This window comes from Pongo pygmaeus, chromosome 14 (genome assembly GCF_028885625.2).
Source record: "Pongo pygmaeus isolate AG05252 chromosome 14, NHGRI_mPonPyg2-v2.0_pri, whole genome shotgun sequence".
Lineage (NCBI taxonomy): Eukaryota > Metazoa > Chordata > Mammalia > Primates > Hominidae > Pongo > Pongo pygmaeus.
This window is the reverse complement of record NC_072387.2, coordinates 108,827,236-108,846,319: the sequence shown is the minus strand read 5'-3', so window position 1 is coordinate 108,846,319 and position 19,084 is coordinate 108,827,236. Positions and strand designations below refer to the sequence as shown.

At 40.4% G+C, this 19,084-nt stretch overlaps 1 protein-coding gene across 22 annotated transcripts in view; it reads left to right on the top strand.

Annotated features, from left to right (window-relative positions):
* The window catches only part of DOCK9 (dedicator of cytokinesis 9), a 295,897-nt gene that overhangs the window by 153,591 nt on the left and 123,222 nt on the right, over nt 1–19,084 (top strand). For all 22 annotated transcript variants that reach the window (XM_054446016.2, XM_054446011.2, XM_054446023.2 and 19 more), the window contains exons 3-8: nt 3,170–3,259; nt 7,503–7,585; nt 10,052–10,121; nt 11,800–11,895; nt 12,858–12,992; nt 18,460–18,634. In XM_054446016.2, coding sequence (XP_054301991.1) covers nt 3,170–3,259; nt 7,503–7,585; nt 10,052–10,121; nt 11,800–11,895; nt 12,858–12,992; nt 18,460–18,634 — 649 coding nt within the window. The remainder of the gene's footprint in view (nt 1–3,169; nt 3,260–7,502; nt 7,586–10,051; nt 10,122–11,799; nt 11,896–12,857; nt 12,993–18,459; nt 18,635–19,084) is intronic.

Here is a 19,084-nt window from a genome sequence, read left to right as displayed (position 1 = left end):
CCTGTGGCACATACATGAAGCAAAAAAAAAAACAATTCAGGATTCTCTTTAATAATTTAAAGTTACTTTTTTTTTTTTCCAAGTGAGAACATAATGGGACTTTGATATAGGAGAATAAAAAAGATCTATTTCCTTTTATTTTTCTCACCTTAGAGGGGTGTTTGGAAAAGTGTCCCGTAATTAAAGTTTCTTGAGTTGGTTATTCTACTGGGAAATTTTTGTCATAAATTTTTTCTTCTTAATGTTAGGATGAAGAGTGGCCTAGAAGTGACCCTAATAGTCCTATTTCTTGATGTGAGCTATTTCATGAGTGTTTTAAAAGTATGATAATTAGTTTCAAAAATCTTGAAAGACCCAGATAAATCAGATCAGGACACAGTAAGTGGGAACATAGAATGTATACTTTTTGAAGTAGCACCCCTCCTTCATAACAGTTGTGACAGTCTATATATATACAGTATATTGCCTTGTAGCTTTTTGTACAGATTGTGCCTGTCTTCCATGCTTATGGTCACTCATCTCTGTGGCATTTCACAAGAACAGATGTGTAATAAAGGTCACTGTTTCTTCGTAATACTTACAAAGAAGTCAGGACCCAGGAGGCTGAAGGAGTAAATAATTTACCTGCCAAGGACTTTGGTGAAGAACAGAATTCATTTCTTCCACTCCTTTAGAATGGGGAGCCTTATTCTAAAAATAGGCTTTAAGATTACTTTCAAAGATAGACACAGTGCAAGAAAAGAATAAATATAGGTGAAGCAGACACAACAGAGAGAGAAAATACAGGCAGGAAATAAATTGTACACAAAACACATGCCCTGAAGTTCTCCACCTAGGCTGGAGGGATAAAGGAGCAGAGGTTTGACCCAAAGCCACCTCCAACCAAAGGAAGAAGGGAAACTGCCAGGACCAATGCTGTGAGATCCCAGTGTAGTCATTTGCCATGAAGAGCTAACAGGGTAGATTCTGTTAGCAAAATGTTTGCTTGTATGCTGCTTTAATGACTATGATCTGTTTTTTTGTTTGTTTGTTTTTGTTTTTTGAGATGGAGTCTTGCTCTGTTGCCCGGGCTGGAGTGCAGTGGCACGATCTTGGCTTACTGCAACCTCTGCCTCCCGGGTTCAGGTGATTCTCCTGCATCAGCCTCCCGAGTAGCTGGGATTATAAGCATGCACCATCACACTCAGCTAATATTTTTATATTTTTAGTAGAGACGGGGTTTCACCATGTTGGCCAGGCTGGTCTTGAACTCCTGACCTAAGTTATCCACTCACCTCAGCCTCCCAAAGTACTGGGATTATAGGCATCAGCCACCACGCCCAGTCGACTATGATCTGTTAATAGTACCTAAGGGTTACAGTCCATAGGAGAAAAAAACTAGAATATTTCTTTCTGAAACCTGAAGCCCAGGCCGGGCATAGTGGCTCATACCTATAATCTCAGCACTTTGGAAGGTTGAGATGGGAGATTGTTTGAGCCCAGGAGTTTGAGACCAGCCTGGGCAACATGGTGAGACCCCATCTCTAAAGAATAAGGCTGGGTGTGGTGGCTCACACCTGTAATCCTAGTGCTTTGGGAGTCTGCGGCAGGTGGATTGCTTGAGTTCAGGAGTTTGAGACCAGCCTGGGCAACATGGTGAAACCCCATCTGTACTAAAAATACAAAAATTAGGCGGATGTGGTGGCACCCGCCTGTAGTCCCAGCTACTCAGGAGGCTGAAGCTTGACAATCACTTGAACTTGGGAGGCAGAGGTTGCAGTGAGCCGAGATCATGCCACTGCACTCCAGCCTGGGTGACACGGAGAGACTCTGTCTCAAAAAAATTAAAAAATTAGGCCGGGCGCGGTGGCTCACGCCTGTAATCCCAGCACTTTGGGAGGCCGAGGCGGGCAGATCATGAGGTCAGGAGATCGAGACCATCCTGGCTAACACGGTGAAACCCCATCTCTACTAAAAATACAAAAAATTAGTTGGGCATGGTGGCGGGCGCCTGTAGTCCCAGCTGCTCCGGAGGCTGAGGCAGAAGAATGGCGTGAACCCAGGGGGTGGAGCTTGCAGTGAGCTGAGATTGCGCCACTGCACTCCAGCCTGGGCGACAGAGCGAGACCCGTCTCAAAAAATAAAATAAAATAAATAAAAAAATTAAAAAAAAGAAAAGGAAACCTTAAGCATAGTTATTGAGGTATACAGGATGCTACCCCTGCCCTGTCATTTTATTTAAAAGAAGCATTTAAGCCTAATGAACAAGAACAGTTCTAATGTTCCTTGGAGGGGAGGTAGCATTCACAGTTCATAGATTCATTTAGCAGTTACTGATTGAGGATCTTCTGTGTGTCTAGTTATCTATGCTCTTAGGTGCTGGGGATGTGGCAGTGAACAAGAACAGATGTAAATGACAAGAGATGAATGGTGGTGATGGTTGCACAATTGTGTGAATGTACTTAATGCCACTGAACTGTACACTTAAAAATGTTTAAAATGGCCGGGCATGGTGGCTCACGCCTGTAATCCCAGCACTTTGAGAGGCCGAGGCGGGTGGATCACCTGAGATCAGGAGTTCGAGACCAGCCTTATGAACATGGAGAAACCCCGTCTCTACTAAAAATACAAAATTAGCCGGGCATGGTGGCGCATGCCTGTAATCCCAGCTACTCGGGAGGCTGAGACAGGAGAATCGCTTGAACCCGGGAGGCGGAGGTTGCAGTGAGCCGAGATCCCGCCATTGCACTCCAGCCTGGGCAACAGAGCAAGACTCCATCTCAAAAAAAAAAAATGTTTCAAATGGTAAATTTATGTATATTTTACCACAATAAAAAAAGGCAGTTAAGGCAAGTAAGATGCTGTGTCGTGGGACTAGATCAAGCACTTAGGGGTGGGGTGTTAGGGACTTTGAAAGGGGCCTCTACCCCGCGGGAAGGGCTGAGCTGGAGGGATCTGTGGGCCCCTGATCCAGAAGGAAGCAGGAGCTGTGACCCAGCCTGGCTTTGGAACTTGAGGCTGCCCAATGGAATCTGTTGTGTGTGACCGAAGGAGGCAGCTGCACTGGATGGGAGAAATTGGAGGGACTCTGTGGCTGCCAGGGCCAGCTGCAGGGCACACAGCTGCACTCTGAGGCTGGCACCTGCCTCCTTCACTTACCCAAGGCTTTTCCTCCTGTTTTTGTTTCCAGACGGCCATCCTGAGACGACAGGGTCGATACATATGCTCAACAGTGCCTGCGAAGGCGGAAGAGGAAGCACAGAGCTTGTTTGTTACAGAGGTAAGGCTCTTTCCTGCATTAATTTGCATTTTGAAGTCATTCTCCCCCAACTGCCTCCTTTTCTTTAAATTTCAAAATTGTCAAGAAAGTGTCAAAGGGGTAATTATATTTCTATGATGGAAGTTCAAATAGAATAATGTGAAATTTTCACTCTGAAACTTGGACAGAAATGTCCACAGGGGCTATTTCTTCTTTACATTTTTATTGTTTTTAAAACTTTATTTATTTGGAGGGGGTTATATCTGACTACAAAAAGTGAATTCCACAGAATTTATCTCATGGGCTTAAAATAAGGAGTAACTTATAAATGAATTCACTGGAAATCTTTGGGAGGCCTTGTTATTGATACTGTTTTTAAGGGTGACACACACATTTATGTATCATTTATTTCATTTATACATTTATATTTGCAAGTAATTTTTAACTAGTTTAGTATTCATGAAGTACTAGCTGGTAATAAGCAGGGTCTATCGCTAGTCAATATATATTATTATATATATTGATTACTATATATATTCCTAATCAAGATACGTTGATTAATATTATTTTTGTTTGAAAATACAAATAAAATTATCTTATGGAAGAAAGATAAATTATTTACTTTTTTATTTTTATTTTTATTTTTTGAGACAGAGTCTTGCTCTGTTGTCTAGGCTACAGTGCTGTGGAGCAATCTTGGCTCAATGCAACCTCTGCCTCTCCTGGGTTCAAGCGGTTCTCCTGCCTCAGCCTCTCGAGTAGCTGGGATTACAGGCGTGCACCACCACGCCTGGCTAACCTTTGTATTTTTAGTAGGGACAGGGTTTCAGCCTGTTAGTCAGGCTGGTCTCAGACTCCTGACCTCAAGTGAGCTGCCCACCTTGGCCTCCCAAAGTGCTAGGATTACTGGCATGAGCCACTGTGCCTGGCCAGAAAGAGAAATTATTACAATTTAGGTTGTTTGCTTTAGTTTTCCCCCTTGGAGTGTTTGTTTTTTCCTCCAGGTAATTTTAGGTAGGAAGGAATAATTAGATGTTTTAATTTTGTTTCTTTAAGTGCTCCTTCATTTAAAAATAATGATTTTTTTTAATCCTGGTTTTTCTAGTTGATATTTAGATCATAAATATGCCCATCAATAAAATTGCTTACTATAAGGAAGCTATATATACTCTTATAAAGACCAATTAAATAACAATATTTAATTTCCATTGAGATTTTTGAAAAATTAAATATAAAATTAAAAAATTTTTAAGTGTGTTCTCTCATCTTTCTGAAGAAGTAACTTCCTGTCTTACCTCCTTTGCCACTGTATTAGTAAACTTAATTCCAGACAAATACAGCCAGATATGTTTGTGAATGTAGTTATAAATGTCTTTTTAAGGCAGGTAGTGGCAAACTATGACCTGCAAGCAAAATCCAGCCTGTAGCTAATTTTTGTAAATAAAGTTTTATTGTAAAGCAGCCAAGCTTATCTGTTTACATATTGCCTATGGCTACTGTCACCATGCAACTCAAAGTTAAGCAGAGATAATATGACCCTCAAAGCTGAAAATATTTGTGATCTTGCCTTTTACACAAAAAGTTTGTTGACCTATGTTTTAAAGCATGTGGCAAAATTATTAATTGCTAACTCAGTTCTCCCAGTTGATTAAAAAAATATGGTTTTTTGAAGGAGAATTCTCTGTTAAGTTATTTAATCACTGCAGGTTGAGCAATAACTGCTTCATCCTATGCTGCTGGAGCCAACATAACTGAACACTTTTGGGACCCTTCCACTTGGGTGGAGTGACCATCACTTCCTCTTCATCCTCTGATCCAGAGAATGACCTAATGGCTTAAAACAAAGCAAAACAAAGCAGAAAAAAACTTCAAAAACCTTTCAGTGTAACTTCAAAATATTATTGAATTTCACCAGTTTGAAATGTTAATCATATAATCAGTCAGTCACATTCCTGTCTTTCTGAAGGTACAGTTCTCTGGATCTGGCTTTCTGATGGGACTCTTTATCTGCTAGACTTTCTACATCCCCAGAGGGGTGGGGGTTGCTTGCCTAATTCTGTGCTTCTGCTTTGGAATTTGGCCAATGCCTGCTATGTAGATGGTCAACACTGGCTTGTTAAATCAATGAATCTCTAAATACTTAGCCAGATTCACTGTGGAGTTTTTTTTTGTTTTTTGTTTTTTTTTGTATGTGCGATTCCTTATAATTATAAATATTTGAACATAATAAACTGTAATTATTTTCCCCATTTTGCCTAAGGTATTAAAATCTTGGCCAGGCGCGGTGGCTCACACCTGTAATCCCAGCACTTTGGGAGGCTGAGGCGGGTGGATCACGAGGTCAGGAGTTCAAGACCAGCCTGACCAACATGGTGAAACCCCGTCTCTACTAAAAATACAAAAAGTAGCCAGGCGTGGTGGTGTGCGCCTGTAATCCCAGCTACTCGGGAGGCTGAAGTAGGAGAATCGCTTGAACCCGGGAGGCAGAGGTTGCAGTGAGCCAAGATTGCATCACTGCACTCCAGCCTGGGTAACAGAGCAAGACTCTGTCTCAAAAAAATAAATAAATAAAAATCTAGGCTCCATTCATAAATGCATTTATAATATATAAATTTATGCTGGTTTATTTAGTTTTTAATTGGGCAGGTATATTTTATGCTTCAGAATAGTTTTAATGTCCTGCAGGAGACTTGGTGGTACAACTTTACTTCCAGTGCTTGTTGAAAAACTGCTGTGGCTCTTTGAAGAGAATAGGATCACACCCACAAGACCATGTCATACATAGTCAAGCCTGACTACTTAGCTGTGCCAGTGGACCTAGGGGCAGTAGTGGGAAAATCCAAAACTATGGATTATTCTGAAATCTGACTGGTTTTGGAATGAAATTTTGAGTGTGAATGTATGATACTCGAAATGTGAAAATGCTTTGAGAAATCTAAAAAAATCATTTTCAAGATAAAATAGCATTTTAAAATATTCGTAACTACAGAGTAAAAAAATAAAAAATTTTGCCAGCTCCAAAATCTGACTCTGCGCTTAGCCGTTCTCTGCCATTTATTCCACCTCTGAGAATAATTTTAAAAACTTACATTACCTTCACATCACACATCACACCCTTGCCAGTAAAGTGCTTATTGTAGAGCCTGGCACAAAATACGCACTTGCTGCTGTTGCAACTCTTACTTTCATGAGTTTGGAGGTGGAGGGGAGTTTGCTTCAGAAGGCCTTCAGGCATGGCCTATGACACAGATAAAAAGGTTGACAGTAGAAACGATGAAGTGAAAGAAGCAGAATAGAGACGTTGTTCATGTTAGTTACAGCCAGAGTCAAATAAACTAGATAACGCATAAATATATTTATCTACCTATGTTTTCATTGATTCACTCATGCTTTTTTTCCCCCCCACACTGAAGTCTGCACATATATAGTGAAGTGCTGACTGGACAGAAGATCATTTGAACTAAGCTGATTTTAACTAAAATTCTTTAGCTTTTGATTTTGACTCATTCATATTTGAAGATCTGGTGGATGTGGCATTATAATCTTAGGCTTTATGCCCTATTGGAGGATCTTCATGGGTAGATGCAGAACAGACACCAGGCTGGCCCATTGAATCTGTCGTGTGGCGAGGTAGTTTGAATGCAGTCTGTGTAGGTTAGGTCACTAATAGAATCCTTGGCAGTGGAGGACTACATTACACTTTCTGTACACACACATGAAAATGTCATGGTCCTAACATTAATTGGAATGCAAATGTTTCTTCCTAATTATTTCACTCTTTTCCTTATGAATGGAAAGAAAAACTGAGGGCAAATTTATATGATAATATTAACTAACAGAGCTAGCTAGTTCTAATATTAGTAAATACCATGAAGGCGTCTTTAAGTTCACGCTTTCTATTCACTTTTATGTCATAGTAGAGGCCACATGGCTTTTTAAGAACCAGGTGCTTACTCTGAAATAGTCCATTGTTAGGTAAATGTCATAAGGTTAGGTGAAGTTGTCTCCTTGTAAAACCTGCTCTCAGATATTAATGATGATAACTTAAAGTGATACTACCCCCAAGGGTAATGTTTCAGTGGTTCAAAGTCTCAAGCTTCACAGGAATCTTTGGTGGTAGAATTTCAGGCATTAGCTAGTTGATGGGAAAAAATTTTTTTGATGTTTCTATGGGTATGCCTTCACAAACTTGCCTAAGTGTTTTCCAAAAATCATCACGTCTTTCTGTTTTTTATTTTCTATTTTTAAAATCCCCCTTCAATAGTGCATCAAAACCTATAACTCTGACTGGCATCTTGTGAACTATAAATATGAAGATTACTCAGGAGAGTTTCGACAGCTTCCGAAGTGAGTAAGCTATATTATACACATAGGGAAAAGTCTTTGTACTTGAAATGCTTGGGGGGAGGTATGTAACTTCATATGCAATCAGAGTAATTGGGGAAAATATTTCTAGATGGTTTATGTGTATGTGGTGTAACTATTGTTTACAGGGCCTTTGATTGTAAGACTCAAACCTGCTACTTTGGTATTGATAGGTAGTGATAAACATGTGGATGGTTTCATTATGTCCAGTGATTCTTTTCAGGGTACCACTGATACATAAATAGGTGAAATTTTTTCACTACGAAATATAAAACAAACAAAACGTAAGTGTACTGAAATATGCTGCAGTGCATTTTTTCCTTGAAAAGAATATTTTGAAGAAGATAATTATAAAGAGCATTTTACATTGAATAAATTTTATGTTTTTAAAAAAAGTAAATCAAGAAACAAGCATTTTTCCCAGTTAAAATTTTTTTTTTACCTCCTTTAATGTATTAACTTATTCTAGACTATACCAAAAGCAAGTGTATTTAGATTGAATAGTGGTGGTTAAAGTGAATCAGGGGTAGCTATGTATTGCCTTGACAGACTATCTGTTATAAAAGGTTCCATTTTGTGTTGCTTTAAAGGAATACCTGAGACTGGGTAATTTCTAAAGAAAAGAGATTTATTTATTTATTTTTATTTATTTATTTTTGAGACAGAGTCTTGCTCTGTCACCCAGGCTGGAATACAATGGCACGATCTCAGTTCACTGCAACCTCCACCTCCCAAGTTCAAGTGACTCTCCCACCTCAGCCTCCCGAGTAGCTGGGATTACAGCCGCGTGCCACCATGCCTGGCTAATTTTGTATTTTTAATAGAGACAGGGTTTCACCATGTTGGCCAGGCTGGTCTCGAACTCCTGAACTCAGGTGATCCACCTGCTTCTGCGTCCCAAAGTGCTGGGATTACAAGCGTTAGCCACCGCGACTAGCCAAGGAAAGAGATTTATTTCGCTTATAGTTCTGCAGGTTGTACAAGAAGCATAGCACTGGCTTCTGCTCAGCTTCTGTTGAAGACTTTTGTGCTGCTTCAAAATATGATGGAAAAGGTCAAAGGGAAAGTTGGCACTTGTGAAGAGACCAAAGAGGAGGAGGAACCTCACTTTATAACAACCCATTCTCTTGGGTCCTAATCCATTTCAGCAACAAGTAATCCCATCTTGCCAGGAACAAGAATTCACTCATTACTGTGAGAACAGCACCAAGCCTCTCATGATAGATCTGCCCCATAACCCACTAGGCCCAATTATGCAACAATGGGGACCAAATTTCAATTTGAGTTTTGGTGGGAATAAAAACCATATCCAAACCATAGCAGTTGGCAAATTGAAGTATACTTGATTTTGGGAAAATTGAAAGCAAATAGTGATGGATTATGTTTTAAAACTAACCATCACCAATGAAAATATTACTTGAGACCTGATTAATGTATTTTTCTTTGTGTTTGTTACATCTTTGAGCTGGAACCTTTTATGCTGTTCTCAGTAGACCTAGCTGTTTGTTTTTCCTCCTTGTGTGGCTTTGCCACTCCTTAAGAATGTTCGGCCAATTCCCCGATTGCCTCTTTTTAAACCTCAGCTGGGAACACTCCCTCCTAGCATTATCTTCTCCAGATGGGTGTGCTCTTTAGTTCTATATTTACCCAATCCTCCCTTAGGGATTTTTTAATTCTTCCCATTGGATTGGCTTAACCCATCTTTGTTGATCCTCTTGTTCATAGTCTCAGGGTTGAAAGATATCAGACTATGTGATGTCGTATACTTATTATCTAATAGACTGCTGGTACATGTTCCCTCTTGGCATTAATGAGAATTTCTGAATGTGTGATGAGAAAGAGAGGGAGAATTGTAACGGTGGTGAAGAACACAGATTCTGTGTTCTGCCTCAGACAACTCTGCCCTCTGTAAGCCCAATTTTCCTCATCTGTTAAATGGCCTTAACAACAGTCACCAGGATTAAAGGATTAAATGAGAGGGCACGTGAGAAGTGCACAGGGCCTGGCACGTCATACCCATTGAGTAAATGTAAGCTGCTATTGGTATTGGTGTCTTGTTTTTATTGTGGTTAATACCATCATTGTTAATCGGTTTCAATGCAACAACTCAATCTTCCTTTTTTTCCTCATAAACTTTGTATTAAAAGTTATTCTACCAAGTCTTTGTTTATTAAAAACTAATCCACTTTCTTATTTTTAGTATGCCTGCTAACTCCCCAGAAGCTATGCTGTCTTTTCCACATAGCTTTTTGGAGCTTTCTTGCTCAAGTCTCTTGGCTTACCCATCTTGAAAAGCAAGGGCATAGATGGTTTTATTCTTTTTCTGAATAAAGAAGCTGTGCCATCTTTGGATTTAGTAAAGTCTGGGCCCTCTGATGGAGGAGGAAATGCAAAGCCTCTTCCTTGACTAGGCATTTCTAAAACAAATTTTCTTTGTTGTTTTTATAGCAAAGTGGTCAAGTTGGATAAACTTCCAGTTCATGTCTATGAAGTTGACGAGGAGGTCGACAAAGATGAGGTGGGATACCTGCTTGCTGTTGCTTCTCTTTTCACTGTAGATTTAAACATCAATTTTACAGACTTGGAAGATTAGTTAGAAAATTACCAACATTTAGCCAAAACAGGCATTGGAGTGTTACATGAAACGGGAATAATTTTTAAAAAATGTTATTGATTGATTGGAATAAGGTCTCTGTTTCACCTTTACTGCTTAGCATTTCATGTTCTCTTGGTTGTGTTTATTTGTTCTGAGATCATTTTCAAAGACTTGGATCAGATCTGGCTACACTGTTAAAAGATATCAAGATGACTTAGACTTTGAATTTAGGTTGTTTTTCAACAGATCTCGAAACAGCTGCCAGCCAGTAGATTTAAATGGCTATTTCTTCAATGATTGCTTTTAGTGAAGTCTGATTTTATCAAGCCCACTCCCCCTATTCCTAGAGAAAAGCTCATGGCTAAAGAACTATATAAAGGGAGTAGGGCATTGAGATGAGTCTGCCCACTGAGTGAGGGAAACCTCGCAAGAAGACAGTGCCCATCTCTGCATTTCTCATCCTCCCCATTGATTGTTAAGTGTCCCATTGTGAGTTTATGTTTTTCCTTCTTTAAAAAAATTTTCAGCTGAGTTATAACATTAGCCACTCATTAAGCAATGTGCATGTAACAAATGATTTTAGAAACTACTTTTAAAATAATTCTAAGAAAAATTACTGCTCATTCAAAATGAACAATATATTGGGAACTTGGAACTGATTGGCATGAATAGTGACAGGAGGACCAATGGAAATATTGCATGTAAGGGCATACACTAAACTGTAAAATCCTAGATGGTAAATTATTTCTATTATTTCTATTAATAGCAATATTAAAACCACCAATATTAATGTTGAGATGGTCCAAGACAAAGCATATGATGAGTCTTTCTGCAATTGTCTGTATGATTACAAAAGCTTCGCCAGATTGTGTGTGTGTGTGTATTTTTCATCTGTCTATTATACATACAAATATGTGTTTAACATATTTGTAGCAGCAGCTGGCAGCTCCATGCTTTTCTCCTTAAACCCAGGTCTTGTGGTGTGGGGTCTGTGCTTAAGAAGCAGGTCTCTTCACTTCTCTCAGCTCTTTCCTTCCACTTCTCTGACACCCCCTTTTTTCCCCTCTATCCCTGCTTGCATTCCTGCCTGTCTCTCCTTCTTTTTTCCCTCCATCACTTTATCTCTCCTCTCTGTATTGCCTCACATTTCCTCCCTTTCTTTATTCACCTTTCCCTGAACTAAGCCTCTGGGAAGGTTTCCAGGAATGTGCATGTGCTTTTGTCCTCTAACTATAGGGGAGTGTAATTTGAAAACATTTTTTTGTGAAACCAGGCAAGACCTTCCAACGTGAGTGGTCAGTTGAGGTATGTCCTTTTTGGTCCTTTTTGTGGCTCATTAAACACTGACAAATAAAAATTTGGACAGGAGCTAGCTTTGCCTTTAATGGAATAAAGTTTTCAAAAATGTAGGTGGGTCTCTCTCTTTCACCGCTAAGTGGACTTTTATGTGACTTGTAGGCATTGGTGTCAATGGGTACTTCAGTAAAGGGGCAATGGACAACTTGGCACAAAGGGAATGACCTTCCCATTGACCAAACTCACAGCAAGTAACCCAGGTAATAACGGGAGGTTGACTACTGGTGTTTTCATTCTCTCCTAGGATGCTGCCTCCCTTGGTTCCCAGAAGGGTGGGATCACCAAGCATGGCTGGCTGTACAAAGGCAACATGAACAGTGCCATCAGCGTGACCATGAGGGTGAGAATGCGCATCACTTTGCCCTCCCCTCTCACAAGCCCTTTCTGCCATAGAGCTCGAGAACAATGCTCAAGATGAATGCGCATGCTGTTCTTCCCCACAAAAGGGACATTGTCTGATTCCTAGGATGCTCCCCTGGTGATAGCACCCCCATTGGCACAGCCTCATCCACCCACTTTCCCTCACTGTCTACTGACCACCAGCATAAGGAGACCATCCCTGGGCTGGTGTGAAGGTGCAGACACTGACGTAGGCTTTCTTCTCTGTAGGAACTGAAAAGTGCTCTTTGGTACCTCACAGAATGTCACCAAGGGGCTATCTGTCATGCCAATCCTGAGCACTTCTGTGGAGGTGTACTGCAACAAAGTCAAGTAAAGCAAAAATTGGGGACGAAAAAAGAAAATAGTTGCATAGAAGAGAAGGTTGCAGAGAGAGAAGTCAAACCAATAGAAGAAGCTATTCAGGAGAAAAGTGGGACCAGAGAAACATCAGGATTAATAACAAAGGGAAGAGAAACAAGGGAGTCAGGGAGATAAAAATTAAGGAGGAAATGTGACTGTCATTACCCTGAGGCTGGAAAATCATTCAGCGTCATGAGGCAAAAAATAGTTCCCATTCTGTGAGCAAGAAACCCTGGGGATTTTAGAGAAAGTTTCTGTCCTTCTGTGCTGCATCCCAAATTGGAAGTCCCTGCACTGCTTTTGGGTAGTTATGTAAAATCTCTGATTCCGTGGGTGAGAAAAATGACCCATGGATGTTAGGGGAACCACCTCCTCAGAACTGAGATGCAGTGAGCTTCTTAGATGGGATGGGGAGTCTTAACCCCGCAGTGACCTGGAGCATCAGCTAGAGTGAGAACGGAAACAGGTTTTATGTATGTGTGTAGTCATAAGTGGGTTATTGATAGAGATTGTGACCATCTTCATTTTGAAAGAATAGCTGTGTGTGTATTTTTCTCTCAGTCATTTAAGAGACGATTTTTCCACCTGATTCAACTTGGCGATGGATCCTATAATTTGAATTTTTATAAAGATGAAAAGATCTCCAAAGAACCAAAAGGATCAATATTTCTGGATTCCTGTATGGGTGTGGTTCAGGTAAATATGAAAAGAGTTTTACCATTACGTTTTCTTATCTGCAGTAGTGCTTATGTGTAAATTAGCAGATTTAAGCAAACACTTCCAAAAACGGCAATATGCATGGTGGTATAACATAGAACTTTAAATGAGGAAAGTCTTGTTTTTCATCATTGTAGAAGTTGGAAGGGATAATGTAGAGGCAGAATTATGCTGTGGCAGGCAGGAGCACTCTGGCTCGGCCACTTTATAGCTGCGTGACCTTTAACAGGCTACTTAATTCAGATAATGAGAATGTTTCTTTAATATGGCAAATGAGTACATTGGATGAATCAGTGCAGGAAAATATTTAAAACACTTCCTAGTATCTCAGTGGTGATTTTTATCACTAGCGTTATAGTACCAGTGGCCATGTAGATCAGTAAAGAGATTAGGTTTCAGTGCAGATTGAGTTCAAATCCCTGCTCCTCCACTTACCGGCTGTGTAACCTTGGAGATGTTATTTAACCTCTCTGTACCTCAGTTTCTTCATTTGTTAAATAAGGATAATGGCAGTACCAAATATGGTTACTGAGAGGGTTAATTCATTACACATGTAAAAAGCTTAGAACAGTGCCAACAAATGGTAAGCATTTGGTCAATATTAGATAGTTTTGTTATCATAGGGCTGTTGTACTTTTATATCATAGGGCTTATGTACTTATCCTTTAAAATTATTGTTAATTAAAGATAACACATAAATGTATTTTTATTGTAAAAAATCAGACAATACAGATAAAGTGAAAGTCCTTCTGGACTCCTTCTCCCCTCCTTCAGTGTCTCTTTTCTGAGGGGAGCTTCTACCAGTTTTGCGTGCATCCTTCTATAGCTTTTTAGCATTGTCTTTGGAAGAGAGATGTCAGTTTCCCTGTCCATCATCTGTCCATCTGTCCATCCATCCATCTGTCCACCCCTCCATTCTCCAGCCTTGCCACTTTCAAGGAAGATTTAAGGCAGCAGCTTATAAGCATACACAGGACATGGGACAGCATAAATTTAAAGTCGGGGTGAAAGCAGAAAGATGAACGGGGGATTGGGATAAGGGTGAGCGAAAATAGAGTTAAGGAGAAAGCATATGTTTTGAAGATCTAACACCTGCTATGGGTGGGTCACCACCTGGGCTCTATGCTTTCTCACTTGGAGACCTATTCAGTCACACAATTCACAGTGCACATGAGATAAAGACAATCCAATTAGTCAGAAGCTGCCCAAGTAATCTCAGAACGAAGATCATTCAGGCATTTTTCTCAGGGTTCCCCTCAGACAGAAGGCTCTGTGATTGATGAACAATCTTCCTAACAACCCCTCACAAAAGATTCAGTCACCATTATCAAAGAATTCTCCCTTCAAATAACTCCATGATGGCTGATCACATCAGCCTGTAGCTCAATTCTGTAAGGAGATTGTTTGGTGGGGCCAGTGTGACACAGCTCTCTGGTTTGACCAAAGGTATACTTGTTATGTATTTACATGTTTACCTAGAATTAAAATGCATTTTCTTCCAAGGAATACATTTGCCTGATTGAAACAGCCCAGCCCAGCAGTGGCTCATGCCTGTAATCTCAACGCTTTGGGAGGTGGAGGGGGGAGGGGGGACGGATCATCTGAGGTCGGGAGTTCGAGACCAGCCTGACCAACATGGTGAAACCCTGTCTCTACTAAAAATACAAAAATTAGCCAGGCATGGTGGGGGGAGCCTGTAATCCCAGCTACTCAGGAAGCTGAGGCAGGAGAATCACTTGAACCTGGGAGGCGGAGGTTGAAGTGAGCTGAGATTGCACCATTGCACTCCAGCCTGGGTGACAGAGCGAGACTCCGTCCCCCTCAAAAAAAAAAAAAAAAAAAAAAAAAGGGAAACAGCCCGGCAGTGCTGAAGGGCAGTGCTTCACCCCTGCATCACCCTCACCCACTCACATCCTATTCCCTTGAAATAGTAGTGGTGCTAGATCACAAGTGTTCAATGCTGTTTCTTCATTCATCAGTTTTGGACGTCATTGCATGATTTTCTGTGCTGGTAGATCGGATTTTAGCTCCTGGCACCCTCCTTTGGCCTCTGGTCTGGATGAATTGCTTTCCCTGCCCCGCACACCTACAATCTAGACCTTCGGCCTGTCTTCCTCCCTGTGTTGGGCTTCCTGTTTCTAGGACCTTGTGCCTTCCTCTTTCTTGATCTACTTTCTTGTATTGGGGGAGCACATCTTCTGCAGCTTTCTGAGGAATTCTGTGTGAGATGTTAATTTTTTTAGAATTAGGGTATCTTCATATCTTTATTTTTGCATTCATGCTTGACTCATAGTTTGGCTAGTTATAAAATTCAAAGTGAAATCATTTTACCTTGGAATTTCAAGGGCATCCCATTGCCGTCTAGTTTCCACTGTTGTTTGGAGGATTCTGATGTTATTCTGAATCCCTGTTCTTTGTGGTCTTCTCTTTAGTGTTCTAAAATTTTGGTTGTTGTGTCTTGATTTTTATTTTATGCTTTGGTAGCTTTTTTGTTAAGGTATAGCATATAAATAGAAAATAAGGTATAACATATAAATAGAAAATATATACCTAATGCATGTGTGACTCGGTGGATCTTTCTGGAGCTTGGCTCTCTCTTATCTTTATGCTGTTTTATTTCGTGTCATTCTGGAGACTCTGCCCTGCATATTCTGGCCACCTTGGTCTTCCCCAGGTCTCGTCAGTGTCTTCTACTCAGCAAGATGGCAGGGCTCTTTTTGGATTCCCTTTCCTGTGCCGCAATTCAGATACTGCCTCCAGGCAGAAAGCTGAGGCAATGTGGGGCTCACTTTAGTCTTTCCCTTATACAGAGAAAGGGCTGCACTGCCTTTTGTCCCCTATCTGAAAACAGTTATTTCATGTATTCTGTCCACTTTTCTAGCAATGATGGTGGGAGACTAAGTCCAGATCCTGTTTCTTCCTTATGGTCAGCAGTGGAAGGGAGGGGTCCAGAATCAGATGTCTGCAGGGACCAAGGAGGTAAATTAAGTGACAGAGAGGCCTGGTTGCAAAACAATAGGGAATGCCGGGGTGACCTGGAGCCCAGTGCCCCATTTAAAGGGGGCATCTCCTGCCCAACTGCAGCTGGTGCCGCCAGGTGGAACCCCCAGCTCAAAGGTGCCAGCCAGATCATCTGGTTTCTCAAAAAGCAAGAAATACAGAATTTGAGTTAAACTTTGGTAACTTTAATTATTGGTAACTAATTTTAAAAACCACTTTGAAAAATAAATAAAAAACACCAAAAGGTAATTTGAGAGGATACAAAAAAGCAAACAAACAAAACACCACTGTGCAGTACCCCCGCCCTGCCGAAAAAAAAAAAAGAAAAAAAAAGTAAAATACATGAAAGTATATTTGGGCCCACGTTCAAGACTGTAGCACCACTTAATGCTCACTGAAAATTGTTTTCAGTCAACAGCTAATGTGGATGTCTCTTAGCTGGCAATTCAGCCTCCTCTGAAGGCCACCACTATGAACAATCAATTATATCAGAGTATGTTTATTGACAATGTCTATGAAGTAAGGAGTGCCAGAGTGATTTATCAGTGACAGAGAATTGACTTCTTGGGTGGGATTCCCAAGTAGGAGTTTTATTTGTATTCTTTAGTCAAAAGACCTTTAAGTTAACTTTTTAGCTGAATTTTCTGGCACTGACTTTAAAAAGAAGGTTAAAGCAAAACCAAATATATTTGGCAACCTCATTTTTTAAAGTAGGAAGTAATTATTTTTGTTTCATAAGAGAGTTTTGCTGCCTGTTTCTGGCCCAGGGACAGATGTTTATAAGTACAACTGCCCTGAGCTATCAATTAGTCTCCGGGGTGCATTTCAAAATCTAAGGTTCTGACTTCAATGGAAGTCTCTTCCTTCAAATTGTCTTTGCAGATGCAGCTGATGGTGTTTTTCATTTAATAAAGTATATCCAAGGCTTCAAAAGAGTAAAATAGTTTGTTTTTATCTTTGTCTGTTTATAAACTAAGCATCAAAAGTTGTGATTTAAGTGTTTTTAAAAATTATTACTTATGGATGTTATAAAAAAAATTAGTTGACTGGTGCTGTGAATTAAAAAAAGTGCCTAAACTAAAATTTTGAAGCATTTTAGAACCCTTGAAATTTATTATGCTTATTTTGTAGATGAGAAAACTGAGGCTCAGAAACAGAAATTATTTAGAATTGAGGCCTAATGTTTTTTTCTCCACTTTTAACTTTCTCTTTTCACGATTGTAAGTATGCAGGGAAAGGAGGAGAGAAAATTCATTTTGTTTCAAGCCTTTGACTTCCTCCCTGGTTCTTGCCTTGAAGTTTAAGTGGAATCCAAAGTGGCAATTACTGAGCCCACAGCAGACAGTCTGTGCACAAGAGTGTGTGGCTTTGCCAAGGGGAGCACTTGACTTTGCATTTCTAAGAACTGTGCTGCAAAATCACAGAGACTTTGGGAAGGGTTGCCCTGTCCCTGAGACCATCACCAAGGAACTCTTAGAGAGACTGTGGATAACCCAGTAGGATTTTAGTGGCTATATGGGGGACTGTCCTGCTGGCTCAGGTTAGTGGGAGTGTTTGATTTCATATCGCTCAGCCTGTCCTTACAGGGGATCTTGTGCCATGATCCTCAGAGCTGAACCTCTATCTACTGTGGCCAACCTGGGGAGATTTTGCTCCCTGGAGGACATCTTGGAATGTCTGAAGACTGGCATCTATTGGCTTAAGGCCATAAATTTCGCTAAACATTGTACAACGCACGGGCCAGCCCCTCACAACAAAGAATTGGCCGCCCACGTGTCAGTAGTACCGAGGCTGAGAAATCCTGGCCTAGTGCATGTTCATCTTCCGTCTATTACTGCACGTGGACTACTTTTCTTGTTCTGTGAGCCACTCACCCTCTTGCAGGCAAGAAAACTGGAGGCATGAGGCAAGGCCACGGACAGGGAGTCCAGATACCTTTTGGGATTCATAAAGGATGGGAAAGTTCCAGATAAGTAAGCCAAACATAATAATAGATAATGGTTGGCTTTTAAAAATGTAATACCATACACTACTTCATTAAAAAAATAGGAGCTGAATATGAAAATTTTACATGAAATTTCATTTATTCAACAAATATTTTTCAAATACCCACTATGTGCAAGTCACTGTAGAGTCCATAGAGACTAAGGATGTGTAGCACTGACAAAAATGGGAGCACTGAGGAGGTTTCACTCCCCTGCAGGGACACACAGTGAATCAGATGAGTATGTAAAGCAGGTAATGAGTCAGATGGAAAAATAAAGCTTGCAGGAAGAGAAGTAGGGAAGGTGTATGGTAATGGGATTTCATGAGGAGGGGGCAAGCTATTCAAAATAGATTGGTTCTAAATGCCAATGAGATAGCACTCACCAACAAGAGAGAGAAATTATTTTAAAGCAGTTCTAATTCTTTTAAAGTATGTCTGTTTATCCTTTTTTCATTTCAGAACAACAAAGTCAGGCGTTTTGCTTTTGAGCTCAAGATGCAGGACAAAAGTAGTTATCTCTTGGCAGCAGACAGTGAAGTGGAAATGGAAGAATGGACCACAATTCTAAATAAGATCCTCCAGCTCAACTTTGAAGCTGCAATGCAAGAAAAGCGAAATGGCGACTCTCATGAAGGTAGGTAGGCTTGGATTCCCCCAGGCACATACACACTCTGTGGGTGTCTTTATTTTTGCCAGGTGGGTGTAGGAAGGAGACCTGTGTTGCACAAGTATATGAGAGGTGGGACGGATAGGAGCTCTTTACAAATAGCCTGCCAGCAAAGGTTTTGTCACATTATAACCTACTTCCCTGACATTTTGTATATGGAAATCATGTAATGGGAAGAACCAAAGCTTTGGAGGCAGAAAGGGAGACCTGGGTTTCAGTGCCATAAATACTATATTTCAGCTGTGTAGCCTTGGGTAAACAACTTATGTTTTCTGAGCCTCAGTTGACTCACCTATAAAATGGGAATAAACATGAAAATTGCTGGGAAGATGGGAAGAGTAAATAAGAAAATGAATCTCAAGTATCTGGCATAGAATTTTACTGTATTATAAAATATTGGTAATAATTAGAATGCAT